The 15,104-nt window shown below is 35.4% G+C and overlaps 2 protein-coding genes across 2 annotated transcripts; both read left to right on the top strand.

The window, feature by feature from the left end:
• Positions 1-1,041: 1,041 nt before the first annotated feature.
• LOC118029312 (replication factor C subunit 2) lies at positions 1,042-4,934 on the top strand. The gene is made up of 12 exons (XM_035033173.2): positions 1,042-1,192; positions 1,285-1,363; positions 1,496-1,575; positions 1,651-1,773; positions 1,871-1,940; positions 2,037-2,110; positions 2,467-2,587; positions 2,668-2,730; positions 3,644-3,703; positions 3,812-3,937; positions 4,031-4,114; positions 4,584-4,934. Exons 1-12 carry the CDS (start codon positions 1,149-1,151, stop codon positions 4,686-4,688), a joined length of 1,029 nt encoding a protein of 342 aa, XP_034889064.1. The 5' UTR covers positions 1,042-1,148; the 3' UTR covers positions 4,689-4,934.
• A 969-nt stretch (positions 4,935-5,903) lies between these two features.
• Positions 5,904-6,485, top strand: LOC118029313 (uncharacterized). The gene has a single exon (XM_035033175.2). The coding sequence runs from the start codon at positions 5,904-5,906 to the stop codon at positions 6,483-6,485; it is 582 nt and encodes a 193-aa protein (XP_034889066.1).
• The last annotated feature ends 8,619 nt before the right edge of the window (positions 6,486-15,104 follow it).

The raw sequence follows: 15,104 nt of genomic DNA, 5'->3' as shown, positions 1-15,104 counted from the left end.
CTTCTTTATTTTGGTCATCTTTGTCTTTGTGACCACATTGTGCTTTTCAAAAAAATTTAAAAAATTCTTTTTTTAAATTAATTTTTTGATATTTTTGATATGCTGATGTCAAAAATAAATTTTTTAAAATAAAAAAAAATATTATTTTGATGCAATTCCAAGTGAAAAATATTTTGAAAAGCAACTACTACCATAAAATCAAACACTACCATATTAATAATAATTAAATTATATATCACAATTATTAATTATATCAATATCCCTACAATTATTCTTCTATTTAATAGTCAAATAGAATGGTCAATAACATCTATAATATGTATTAATAGTAGTAAGTAATATCATTTAATATAATAATGATAAATTTTTTATTATTATTATTATTTCATTTAAAAGTAAAAAGTATTAAAAAACAATTATTATTATATTTGACAGTTTAAATTGTTTTTGCTCGCATAAGACATGTTAGGTGTTTGAAGCATCACATCTTATTATATTTGTTTTACTCTTATTGTATAGAAGACATGTGAATTATATTAAGAAGAACGCTAGGAAGTGACATTAGGAATGGAAAGACAAAAGAGAGTAGGAAGTCAGGCATCGTCTAAAAGAGAGATAAGAGGAAAAATAAAAATAATAGTTATAAGTCAGGCATCTTACTATTTTTCATTTTATTCCAATAATAATTTTTTTATTATTAAATGAAATATAATAATAATTTTATAAATAACTCAATTTTTACATTGATTTTTTTTGCGCCACGTAAAATTTTATTAATGTATAAATAGGATCTAAATTATGATTTTTAAAAGAACTAAGGTAAAGAAAAAAAAAGACTAAACTCATAGTAATTTTTCAAAAAAATGTAAAACAGAAGTAATGTTAACATGACACATGTCAAGTGCGTACAACATAGAAACAAACCACATCAGCATGAAACGTGTCAGGTAAAGAGACATGGCCTCTCATTAAATGTAAAACGCTGCGTTTCATGGTTGTCGACATCACAACCATTGTACAGAACAAACCCACGGCCCAAAGGCCGAAACTCTACTAAAAGCGGGAAAAGTTGGAACACCTCCCTCCCTCCCTCCCTCCTCCCCCACAATTTATCATTCATATCTCACAAACAAACCTAAGACAGAGGCATGGCGCCATTATTGCAGAGCTCACAGCCATGGGTGGAGAAATAGTAACTAAATAAAATATCGCTCTTCAATTCCCTCAATTATAGTGTTTACGTTTCTGTTAAAACACTGATTTTTTATTTGTTATTTTGGGCAGTCGACCAAAGCAAGTAAAGGATGTAGCTCACCAAGATGAGGTTGTTCGCGTCCTCACTAACACTCTCGAGACCGCAAATGTGAGCGAGATGCAGATTCTCACTATCTATTACCCCTTCAATTTTACTGTATATATATGTGTTTTTTTTTTTCAGTTTAAACCCTAGCTCTACCACTCTGCTTTTTTTTTTTTTTTTTTTCCCTTTTTGCAGTGCCCACACATGCTTTTTTATGGCCCACCTGGTACCGGAAAAACCACCACTGCCCTGGCCATCGCACACCAGCTCTACGGGTACTGCTAATTTTACAGCAATACTGTGTTTTTTTGTTGGAAAATGTTCTCTGCATTGATGACAATCTCTTACAGGCCTGAACTCAACAAGTCTAGGGTTCTGGAACTAAATGCAAGTGATGACCGTGGAATCAATGTTGTTCGGACTAAGATCAAGGATTTTGCTGCTGTGGCTGTAGGTTCTGGTCAGCGTCAAGGGTGCACACTCTTCTTCTTGCAATAACTTTTGTCTTCAACTTAGAACATGATTGTAACTTGCCCTTCACATTCGCCTTTTATGCTTCCAATGCTACAGGGTTTACCCTTGTCCACCTTATAAGATTATCATCCTAGATGAGGCAGATTCGATGACTGAAGATGCTCAGGCATGTTTCTTTCTTCCCTTTATGATTGGTTATTTACACAAATAATGTGAACTACATGGATGCTATCTCACTTGGAATCTATGCAATACATTACAGAATGCCCTGAGACGTACAATGGAAACTTACTCCAAAGTTACTAGATTCTTCTTCATATGTAATTACATTAGCAGGTGAGCCAATTCTACATTGCTTAGTTTTCATACAACATCTCATTACACATAATTTGATGATTGTTGGGGATTCTGCGATTAGTAAGATTGTTACTGCACTCTGGGGGCACGATGTACTTGTGAAACATAGTTTTCTGACGTAAATGGCCTCCATCTTGCATCTGTTTTCCTAATAAAACAAGGAGTCATTGTATGGGTTCATCAATGGGGTGATGCTTAGGTGCAATGACGATTCCACTGCAAATTTCTTCTGTGAACTCTATGGCCATTAGTCCTGATCTTTTCTTTTTTTTGGATAGAAAAAAATATTATTGCATGATTTGCACTCATAATTCAGGGGATTGTGTTTTTTGCAGGATCATAGAGCCACTTGCTTCAAGATGTGCAAAATTCAGGTTCAAGCCACTTCCAGAAGAAATCATGAGCAATCGTATATTGCACATTTGTAATGAAGAAGGCCTCACTCTGGACACAGAGGTATGCAGAGCTTGCCACGTTCATTCCTATTTTTTCAGTGGCTTGATTTCCTAGCAAAAACATGTAATGTACCACTGCAGGCTCTCTCAACCTTAAGCTCTGTCTCACAAGGTGATCTTCGCCGGGCTATCACATACTTGCAAGTAAGTGATGCTTTTTTTTCTCTCTTTTTCCCCCCATTTCATGTCATGACTATCATGCTTATATTCTGTACTCCATTATTTTTGTGTTTTGCTCATTGATTTAGTTAACCAAGAGTTATGGTCTTGCTACTTGTACAAACTAAACTACAAATTCTTTTCATTTCCTCTTGGTCCAGAAGGCATGAAGCAGACTATCCTTGAATCCTTATCACTTGCTGGGACTATTCACATTAAAATATTGATTTCTTATGGCATTTTTTATTCCATGAGATAGAACAGAGCATAATTTAATGTTATTGAGTTTACCATTGCCTTTATGAATATTGCTTCAAATGAGTGACAGTTTTTTGACCTTCATCAAGCATGAAAACTTGTTTCACTAGATTGGATTGTTTTATCGTGCAAACATAATCTCAAAGTCTAGCTTTTGATGATTAGGCCTGTTATGATTATATCAGGATCAGAAACATCTATCAGGTTCAAAAAGAAATATACCATATATTAGAATTTCTGATGTAACACAATCGAAGATGAGATTCTCGATAGACCTGCTCAGCCAAGCCCTTTCACGGAGAGTGCTTCCATAAAAAAGCTAGTACTACTAGTAAGCCTTTGGTGTGTGATATTTGAATGATCATCCTAGACAGGGGTCCAAATGTATGTTTTGCAATTTGTTGATCTGTTTTGAATTGAATTTGGACGAGAACAAAATGACGAGAGCCCTTAGCATAAGAACATGAAATATCAAAGATCCTAATTTTGTGACCATTTGTTTTTCTGACTGTTTTGATCATTTTATTTGAAAGTTCCATTTTGAAAGCAGGCAATACCCAGTCATTAGCTCATGCATTGTCTTCTTTTCAAGTTTCCCATCTCTCAGTTATAGATGAACTTCAGCGTATGCTTATTGTAGGGAGCTGCTCGCCTATTTGGATCGTCAATTTCATCCAAAGACCTCATAAGTGTGTCAGGGGTAGGTTATATTAAAAACTTTTTGGGCCTTTTGTTTTGGAAATGTATATTCTTGTTATGCATGGTATTCCTTTTGTGCCTGGATTTTCATGGTGTTGTGGTTTATCAGGCCATTCCACGAGAGGTTACTGAGGCAATTTATGCAGCATGCAAAAGTGGTGACTTTGATGTGGCGAACAAGGAAGTAAAATATGTAATTGCAGAAGGATATCCAGTCTCTCAGATGCTTGCTCAGGTTCTGTTTTTTCTATCCTTAACCAGCTTTCATTGCCATTGTCCAATTTTCAATTGACAGATAAATGTGCTACTCATATGAGATTTCTTCCAGTTATTTGAGGTGGTGGTTGAAGAAGATGACATATCAGATGAGCAAAAGGTTCGCATATGCAAGAGTTTGGCTATGGCTGATAAGGTTACTTTCTCAGAAGCTCGTTTATTTTTTCACACAAGATTAACTAATAATAACAAAAGCCGAAGAGTACTTGGCAAGAGTGTCTTATATTATAAACCAGTTAGGAACTTGGGTGGTCCAGTATTGCTGCTGATAGAAAATCATAATTTGCTCTTTTTTTAGAAGAAAATGGTTATAATGCTGTATTCGAATTGATCATGCTGTCACCCCTTCCATTTCACCACCATTGCTGATGATGCATATGAGAGAGAACCACTGAAGTTTGTTTTTCCCCATTACTGAATCTCACTATTTTCACCTTTTTTTTATAAGGAGCTTCTTTGACCCATCAATTTCAATCAAGTATCTCCAAATATTCTTGTTTCTATCTTTATCTCATTTTCCGGGTATAAATTTTTGAAGGCACACGATATCATAGTGGCCCCTATTGAACATAATATTTATATTTTATGCCTTTCTGTATTTGCAGTGTCTTGTTGATGGTGCGGATGAGTATTTGCAGCTGCTGGATGTGGTTAGCAACACAATGCGAGCTCTTTGCAACATGCCACAAGAATTCTCTTATGATATTTAGCTAGCATTCAAGCTTGGATTGAGATGCAGCACATGGTGAGATCATGTACGGTATAATGCTCCACTTTTGGAAACTGTTCTGTAAAAGAAATTCTTAACAGAAGAGTTACCTACAAAATATTTATGCATGTGCTTTTCAATCGTTTTCTTCCTCCCAGTGGGATTGGTGGCTACTTAGAATACTTTCATGTATTTGAACCCCAATTGATTAAAAGATTGAAAGAAGTGGTTGCCAAATTTCTCTCTATTTTACATGCCCATTTTTCTTTTCGATCGAGTGCCTGAAACTCGCAACCTTCTGAAGGCATAGAAATCTATCAATGAGAAGCCTATGATTATTTGGTTTAAGAGTTGTTAGTGGAAATACTGCTGAAAGCTGGGACAAAAAGGCGTTCTTATTGGTTATCCTTACCCCCACCTAAGTTTGAAGTTGATATGATTATAGCTCCTCGCGTATTTGAAAGCCCTTTCACGTTTGCATTATGATTTAGGAACACAACTTACAAGTGGCAATTCCACCGTTGCAGGCTTGTCGGGCTGCCAGACAGCCAGAGGCTTCATATGGTGCATGGTCATTTGTAATATTTGAAATTCTGAATGGTGCACAAGATCATTACAGTTACTTTTGGAGTCCAAATTCAATACAGCTCATGGTAGTAGTAGTTAATTTGCATTAGTCAAGGATGCCATGTTTTGTCCTGTGCGGCTTATTTGATGTGACCTAGACTACTGTTTAATTTTTACAAGTAAATCTGCTGAAATGTCCATGATCTCATGCTATGATTGCTCATACAACAAAAGCTAAAGGCGTGGAAGACAATATTATGTATTAAAAGTTTAATCTATAGTCTATACGTACCCTGATATCATACACGTGGCAGTTCATGTGATGGTATTTTCTCAAGGATATGGTCGGCTTCTCATGTCTTAATCTCTGATGTTTGAATTTTTGCAACCTTAGTTTCTGTCGTATTTGATTACTTGAAATTTCTGTCTTTTGATATCTACGTGCATGGACCCATTAACCTCTATACTGGCCCCGCCACCCCGCTTCATGCCTTTAATCCCGCCGTGACCAAACATTTTCTTCACCTGGCTGTATATAAACCTATATTATCGACATTCTCTGAGGAACACAGGAAGAGAGAATTGTGTCATTTTTGTTTCTGTGCTTGCTTTCTTCGCTCTCAGTGTGGTTAGTTAATTTTCAGCTGAGATGGCAGTAGAGATAGACGATTCTTTCAGAAAGCCTGGAGCTGTCCCATTTAAATGGGAGATCCGACCTGGTGTCCCTAAGATCCAACGACAGCAAAAACAGCAAAAGAAAGAATTATCACCCCCGACATTGCCATCACCATCACCACCTTTCAATCACCGTCGTCCATCACCAACTCCTCAAGTACAAAAGCAAAAGCTTAAGCCTCCACCAGCTAGATCCATTTTTATCCCTTCACCAGAGCCCCGTGCCTACTCATTTCGATCTGCTCCACGTAGCCGCCCCGGGCGTTGGCGGTTTGAGCAACCCACCCATGTCCAACCTGAATGTGTTTCACCTGGGTGTTTCCCATCACCTCTATCAAGGAGAAAAGACAGCAAGAGGAGGACCAGCACCAGCATAGCTAAACCTGCATCCGAGCCCGATTATACCTCAGACCTTGACACGCTGTCTCGGTGGTCCATTTCAAGCAGGAAGTCGCTCTCGTCATTTCGTGACTCTCCATCGTCGTCATTTTCATCATATCAGTCGTCACCTCGACCTGTGAGTGATGCTCAGTGGGCTGGGTTTGGACTTTTTTGAAGGAACACATACATGTTGTTTCTTCGGAATGTTTACCAAGTCGATAAGTTTTGATTGCTTTACAGTTATGTACTATGCCACATGTGTTGTCACTTTGTTGGATCTACAGCCCAAGATGACCTGTGGATATATATAGTTCTCCTCCCATGGAGTTTAGGAGTCTTGTTTTCTAAGAGGACTATCGAGTTGCAAGTAGAAATCAAAGTTCGTTCCAAAATCTCAGTCAATGTCGTTATGTAGACGCCATTGTCTTGTTTTTCTATAGATGATAAGGCAATTCAAAGAAGAAAAAAAGGTTTTTATCAAGTGCTCGTTGCTCTTTCTAGTTGTTGTTCTGGTCAATATTCATGAGGACATGATTGATAATTTGATGCCTGAAACTCCAGACATCTGCCTGCCAATTGCATATAACCTGCTCCCGGCATGCCTTTGCTTAATCATCTTGACAAATCAGAACATTTTTGTCTGTCTTCGTAATTTCTGATTCTTCCAACCAACACTCAATTTATTGATATTTTTATCAATCAAAATTTATAAACTGTGTTCTAAATAAATATCTAATGTCAATATAAGCTGCAACCAATCTGTGTTCTATGACCATGAAATTTCAATAAAATTACACCACTATGACAAAAATTAAATGTTGGCTGAGCTCATTGCAATTACAAAATTGGTTGGCTAACATACTGTAGCAATCCAAAATAACTTATTTCTTCTTTTTTTTCATCCTCAAATTATTTTTAAAAAATTTAGCCTCCTATGCCTAATTAATTTCATAACCAATTTGTCAAAAGTTGTTAAGGAAAGAAAAAAAAATTCAACAATTGAGGATCAAAGTGTAAAACACTAAGAAAACCCATGACCAATCCCAAACTTGAGGGAAATGTTCTTTTTCATCCTCATACACAAATCCTATGGTTTTCAATTTCAATTTTGATTCAAAAATTCATTTTGTTAACTCTTCGGTCCATGAATTAAAGAGAACAGAGACAAAAAGGGTATTTAGAAGTGTGGTAGTGGTTACTTTTCAAAATAATTTTCTTTCCAAAACGCATTAATTTCTTTTTAAAATTATTTTTAACATTAGTATATTAAAATGATAAAAAAAGCATAAAAAACATATTAATTTAAAACAAAATTTTTTTTTTAAATTTTTTCAAAAACACTTTTCAACCACAGTGCCAAATATTGTCAAAGTCCTATGAAAATAACAAGGAGAGAGAAAATGTTTAGTTTGATTGCTTTTCAACAACCAAACTCATTATTATTGGTGTCAATAATTCCATTGGATAAAAAGAGTTTGAAACATACTTGAAAAAGTACATTGGGCTCTGTTTTAATTTGTTTGATTCAATTGCTTTTTATTTTTTGGGTGATTTTGGGTTACTAGCTGATTTAAAAAGGTTTTTATGATAATTATTAGGTTTTCTTGGATGAAAATCTACAAACCCCATCCTCTAAATTTCCGGTCACCACAGTGGTGGTTGAATTTTGGGTTGACACCTAGGACGCATCATTTGTTTCTTTTCCTTTTCTTTTTTTAAAAAGAGTGGACACCACTTAAAAAAAAAAAATATGGCCTATGCATGAGGGCCCGCCTTAAGCCCACATGCTTGGGCTTTTTTTAAGGCCGAAACGTGTTGGACCACCAAGCTTGTGCACATAGCCTAACCTATTTCTCTCTCTCTCAGTTTTTTATTTTATTTTATCTTTCAATATTAACATTGAGTTTTTGTTGAATTTGTTTATTGACTTATATATCTTTTTTAATTTTATCCTTCAATATTAACATTGATTTTTTTATATTCTCTTGTATTTTTTTAATTTCATCATTCAATATTTGGTTGTTTTACAATTGATCTTTTTGACTTTTTATAATATAATTAAATAAAAAAATATTATTGAACCTAATGGAGTCCATGCCTTAGGTTATGGAATTGACAGGTTAACTCGGATCAATCCAATATGTTTATGTCTTAATATTAAAAAAAAATTATCATTTTAAGTTTTTTTTTATAGCCAAACCACAATTTTACATATCGTTCAGGTTGATTTAGGATTCACGTGCTTGAGTTTTTTTTTTTTTTTGTTATTTGAGTTTTCCTTTGATTTTTTTTTTTGTTTTATTTTAGGATTTGTCAAGTCAATTAGATCATATTAAAACAATTCTCATACAATTTAATTTGAAACCTGCACAAAGTAAGGAGTCAAGTTTAAAATTTTAAAATTTGACCAATTTGATCAGCTTTAATGATAATGAAAAAAAATCTCCCTATGACTTGGACATTCTTTTTTTACGTTCAACTTATTTTTTATTCAACATGTAATGTAATACGAGAAGTAACCTAGTTATAAAAAAATTAAAAGGCACCAGTCTTTCACTATAGCTTGTGAGGAGAAATATTATTTATTTGAATAATATTTGTTTTTGTCCCTCATATTTTTTATGTTTAGGTCCCTTAATTTTTTTTTTTTTATCCTTTTTGCTTTGATTTGTGATTGGTCTTGATGACTTGTTTTCATACCTGCATACAGGGTCTCAGGGTGTCAAGAAAATGTTTTGTTGCTCGGTTAATGCTTAGTTTAGCGAAACAAAATTTAATATCATTGATTTAAAATAATTAGAGTTTGTGGGATAAAATTTGGACTTAAAAAATGTTCCATCCGTTTTTTTTTTCCAGCGTCAATGACAAATGTGCATGCTTGGGGGGGGGGGGAGTTTATCTCTCCTTTTAATTTTAGTCCCTTAACTTTATTTTTTTTCAATTTGATCCCTTCACATTATCTTTATTTGGGATCTGACTAGGTAGTATGTTTTGGCTTCCTTGATATGGGGATCTTGTATTATCGATGAAATTTTTTGATGCTCGGTTTTGCAAAATAAAACATAATTTGGCTGATTTAGAACAATTAAGTATTGAAGGACCAAAATTGGAAGTAAAACAAATATGGGGATTGAGGTAAATGGGCAGGGCAAAAGCAAGTGGGAAAGCTCACCGAGTTTAGGTGGTGCGTGCTGCTTCCCTTGAGACCAAACGATGACTTTCACTGTGGCTTTGGAAGCAGCACAACGAGCTCTTCTTGTTGTTCCTGATCTTCTTGTCTCAGATCAGACTGCCTTTTCCTTGACGGAGGGAACTCAAGCAAGAACTCAGAATTGGAATTCAGTGATAAACAAACAATTACTTTCAGTTGAGCTGTGATCATCACGATGAAACATTAATCCATGCCCAATGTGTCGAGAAGATATCTAAAATCAATTCACCATTACCTAATATATTATTAATTGATTAATTAATTAATGATGATGACGATACATGTAGACAAGAGTAGTTATAAGAGGCATGAATCATCTCTTCTTTCAATGGAAATAGGGAGGCATGAATCATCTCGTCTTTCAATGGAAATAGGGAGGCATGAATCACCTCTTGGTTATCTCAAACATTTAAACATTACCTTGATTATTACAATTTGGTTTGAGGATTTTTGGAAAACGCCTGTCAGAGCTATGCAAAGATTTGTCAAGTATTGCCTGTGGTTGCTAGCAGAGATAGCTGTCATAGCTGCCGATATCCCCAAAGGCATAATTTCTTCGTTACTCTATTACTTTAAATTAATCTTGAGTGCTTATCTATGTCCTTGGCTGTTATTGAATGCTGTTTTGATAAGACACGTATACGTCTCATTTTTGTTCTTATTATTCGGCACTTTCACTGGTTGCAGCACCCTCCTACTCCTTGGCCTGCAGAAATATGGAGTAAGTCAGTAGCTCATTAAAGGGAAAATGAAAATAAAATATAAGAGTGATTTCTGTCCTGCCTTTTATTTTTTACGTAATGTTTGACACCACTGCATACACATGTCAAGCCTTGAGTCTTCGTGAGTTCTTGTCTGGATTTGCATGTTTGGTTTCAATACATGTGTAAAAGAAAAGAGGGTTTCCGTTGCTTGTGCTTTTCCAGTTTTTAGTTCCTTAATTGTTAATTTGTCAGTCAACTATAAGAGTGGAAAAAATGATGAGAAGAACTCAATGTGAGATTTATAATAAGAAGACAAATCAGAAAATAGCAATACTCAAGATGAGTTCTAATAATATCTTTCCTTTAACATGAAATCACTTTATAATGTTGCTATGAGAAATGAGCATATTGATGATTCTCAACTTTGGCATTTAAGCTACGGGCACTTAAATTACAATGGCTTATAGCTTCTAATGAAAAAGAATTTGGTTTCTGGTATGTTTTCAATCTAGAACCACGTTGGGATTTGTGAAGGACGTGTTTATTAAAAAATACATCGTTTTCTTTTTTCAAAGACTACTTGGAGAGCCAAAGCACCACTTGAATTAGTCATGCAGATATTTGTGGCCCTACGCGAACTCCATCTCTAAATAATAAGAGATATTTCTTACTCTTTGTTGATGATTACTCTAGAATGATTTGGGATCTATTTTCTTAATAACAAATCATATGCTTTCTCTATCTTTATGCAATTCAAAGCTCTTGTAGAAAAGCAAAGTGGGTGCCAAATGAAGACTTTAATGACAGATTGTGGAGGAGAATTTATTTACAAGCCTTTTCTTGATTGCTGCAAAGTGAATGGCATTCAAAGGCAACGTACAGTCAGGCATACTCCTCGGCAGAATCGAGTTGCAGAAAAGAAGAATAGAACTATTGAAGAAATGAAAAGAAGCATGCTAAAAGGGAAAGGACTCCCTAACAAATCTTGGGCAGAAAATGTTAAGATTGTAGCTTACATTCTTAATAGATTTTCAACGTAGGTAGTTAGAAATCAAACTCCATTTGAAGCCTGGCACAAGAGAAAACCTAATGTCAGCCATCTTAAAGTTTTTGAGAGCATTGATTATGCTCTTATTCCTTCTCAAAGCAGAGACAAGTTGACGAGAATGGGGAGAAGCGTATCTTCATTTGCTATAGTGATGAATCAAAAGGCTTTTGACTTTTCAATCCTAAAAAGGATCAGTTACTACTTTCCAGAGATGTTATCTTTGATGAATCTATTGTTTGGAAATGGGAATCAATCAATCCTGAAACGACAATACTAGATTTACTTTAAGCTTGAAAGCAGCCTAATGCTTCCAACTCTCAAATTAGAACTGGTTCAAGCTCGCAAAATGAAGGAAGCTCATTGAGTTCTATTGATGAATCAGTATCAAAAACTCCTTCCAGGAGAGTTCGTTCATTAACTAACATTTACAATTCTTATCATGCTGCCATCTTTTAGGAGAACCTCAGAATTTTGAAGAAGAAGTAAGAAAGGAAGAATAGAGGAAAGCAATAAATGAAGAAATGACAAGTATCGAAAAGAATCAGACGTGAAAGTTAGTTGATTTGCCAAAAAAAAAGAAGGCAATGGGATGAAAATGGGTATTCAAGATCAAATACAATAAAGATGGTAGTATTCAGAAGCACAAGGCTATAATTGTTGCTAAAGGCTACTCTCAGTAGCCTAGAGTTGTTTTTACAGAAACTTTAGCACATGTTGCAAGAATGGAAAATGTATTACCCTAATGCTATCAGAATAACTCTTCCCTTATCTGCAAAACTTCAGTTGTAGGTGTTTTAGCTTGATGTTAAGTTAGGCGTTTCTTAATGGCGAATTGGAAGAAGAGTTTATATTCAGCAGTCTCCTAGATATGAATTAAAAGGAGAAGAAGATAAAGTTTATAGACTTTGTAAGGTTCTTTATGGATTAAAACAGGCTCCATGTTGATGATCTGATTTATGCAGGAACAAGTAAGGATATGGTTGCAGAATTCAAGGCTGCAATGAAGAAAAAATTTGAAATGTTAGATCTTGGCTTTAATGAGATATTTTCTTGGCATTGAAGTGAAGCAATCTCCAGGAAAAATATTTATTTCACAAGAAAAATATGTTACAGATCTCTTAAAAAAGTTCAATGTGACAGAGTGTAAACCAATAGCATCTCCAATGTCATCCAATGAGAAATTACATCAATGATGGTGCAACTAAGATTGATTCAAAGTATTTTAGAAGCCTCGTTGGATCATTAATCTACCTTACAAATTAAAGACCTGATATACTTTTTTCAGTTAGTATTATCTCCAGATTTACGAAGAATCATAGCAGTCTTCATCTTGCAATAGCAAAGAGGATCTCGCGATATCTTCAAGGAACCAAGAATCATGGATCCTGTACAAGCAATAAGATGAAAATAGATTGATTGGCTATTCCGATAGTGATTGGGCAAGAAGCTATGGTGATAGGAATAGTACGACCGGTTATGTGTTCTATCTTGGAACAAATATAATCTCTTAGTTTTCAAAGAAACAGAATTCTATAGCTTTATCTTTTGCAAAGGCAAAATACATTGCAGCAAATGAAGTTGTTTGTCAGTCAATATGTGTTAAGAATTGTGTTGCTGTGTTTTGTGCAGGTGAAGGGATGCACAATCAAGAACAACAATGCTGGTATTGAAGAACACGAATTACACACAAGGTGTTTGATAAAATGTCTCAGTGAGTATTTCATTAACTGCATGTCTTTAAATAGAACAAACCTCCCTAGTTATCAACCACTAACTGTAGTGGATAATTTGCTGTCACTAGCCACTAACTGTAGTGGAGAATATGCTGCCACTAATCTCAGCAACAACATCAAAAAAACAAGGGATTTACTTTAACAAAATCAAAACAGAAATGAAAGAAAAGAAAACAGACAATACTTGATTAAACAACATGAAACACTAGAGTTAAAAATGTCAATTGTCTAACAGTCCTCCTTGACATTTTGACGACAAATTCCAATCATTTGTCTTAATGTCTCAAATCTCTCTTTAGGTAGTGGTTTGGTAAATATATCTGCAAGTTGTTCTTCGGAAGAACAATGAATCAGCATCACTTCATTAGATTGTTGAACTTCTCTAATAAAATGAAACTTGATTTTGATATGCTTTGTACGTCCATGAAAGACTGGATTCTTTGAAATTGATACTGCAGAACTGTTATCACACATGATTTTAGTAGCTTCAACCTGTTCATGTCCCAAATCCTTTAACATTTTCCTCAACCAAATTGCTTGGTTGACAGCAGCGGCAGCAGCAATGTACTCTGCTTCTGCAGTGGATTGAGCTGTTGTCTCTTGCTTCTTTGAACTCCAGGTGAAGACACCTGAATTGAGTGAGAATAAATACCCTGAAGTGCTTCTTGAATCATCAACACAGCCTCCCCAGTCACTGTCAGTATAGCCTTTTAGTTCCACAGCCCCTTCTGATGATCTTGGACAGAAAATACCAAGATCAATGGTACCTTTGATGTATCTAAGTATCCTTTTTGCTGCAATGAAATGAGTCTCCCTTGGAGAATGCATGAACCTTGAAAGAATACTCACAGCAAATAATATGTCAGGTCTACTTGCTGTAAGATATTGAAGGCTGCCAATTAAGCCTCTATACAAACTTTCATCCACTTTTTCAGATTCATCATCCTTGCTAAGCTTGATACTTGTTGTCATAGGAGTCCCCACTGGTTTACAATCCTCCATTTTGAATCTTTTTTAGGATGTCTGAAGCATACTTCTTTTGGCATGTAAAAATGCCATTGCTGGATTGCATCACTTCCATTCCAAGGAAGTAATTCATCATTCCAAGGTCAGACATCTCAAACATCTTCTTCATTTCATCTTTGAACTCTTGGATCATTCCAAGTTCACTTCCTGTGATAAGCATATCATCTACGTAAATAGATACAATTAGAAAATGGTTACCACATGATTTCACATACAAAGTTGCTTCATTTTGGCTTCTGCTGAACCCAAGTTGAAGCAGATGTGTGTCCATTCTGTCATACCAAGCTCGGGGAGCTTGTTTCAACCCATACAAGGCCTTCTTAAGTAGATACACATGATCTTCTTTATCTTTAACAGCATACCCATCGGGTTGCTCTACAAAGATTTCTTCAGCAAGAAATCCATTCAAGAAGGCAGACTTGACATCAAGTTGGTGAATCTGCCAAGAGTTATGTGCTGCAAGTGTAATGAGAAGTCTAATAGTATCATACCTTGCTACTGGAGCAAAGGTCTCTAGGTAGTCCACACCATATTGTTGAGCATAGCCCTTTACCACTAATCTAGCCTTGTGTTTGCATACTGACCCATCTGAATTGAGTTTTGTTTTGAAAACCCATCTTACACCTATCACCTTGCGATGCTTAGGCCTTTCAATCAGCTGCCATGTTGCATTTTTGTTGATCATTTCCATTTCTGCCTCCATTGCTCTCCTCCATGCTGGAAATTCTTGAGCTTCAGTATAGCTGGTTGGTTCTAGGATTGCCATGTTGCATCTTAGGTGAATATCTTCCAATGATCTTGTGCCTCTAACTGGAAAATCATCCACTGATTCATCAGCTACTGGCTGGGGCTGAATGGTGAATGGTTGATCAGAAATCATATTTTTCTGATGTTCCCAATCCCATGTGATTGCTTCATCAACCTTCACATCTCTGCTGAGAATTACCTTCTCTGTTTGTAAGCAAAGAATTTTGTATCCTTTGGTTGTTATTCCATAACCCACAAGAACTCCCTTTTGAGCTTTGTTGTCAAGTTTGCTCCTCTTTGGCTCAGCTATATGATAATAGCATAT

This window comes from Populus alba, chromosome 5, assembly GCF_005239225.2.
Source record: "Populus alba chromosome 5, ASM523922v2, whole genome shotgun sequence".
Taxonomy (NCBI): domain Eukaryota; kingdom Viridiplantae; phylum Streptophyta; class Magnoliopsida; order Malpighiales; family Salicaceae; genus Populus; species Populus alba.
Note: the sequence above shows the minus strand (reverse complement) of the source record. Positions and strands in the feature narration are given on the sequence as shown.

Coding starts and splice junctions, on each gene's coding strand:
- LOC118029313 (XM_035033175.2), top strand. CDS start 5,904: ATGGCAGTAGAGATAGACGATTCTTTCAGAAAGCCTGGAGCTGTCCCA.
- LOC118029312 (XM_035033173.2), top strand. CDS start 1,149: ATGGCGCCATTATTGCAGAGCTCACAGCCATGGGTGGAGAAATA. Junction 1,193..1,284: donor CAGCCATGGGTGGAGAAATA/GTAACTAAATAA, acceptor TATTTTGGGCAG/TCGACCAAAGCAAGTAAAGG. Junction 2,588..2,667: donor GCCTCACTCTGGACACAGAG/GTATGCAGAGCT, acceptor GTACCACTGCAG/GCTCTCTCAACCTTAAGCTC.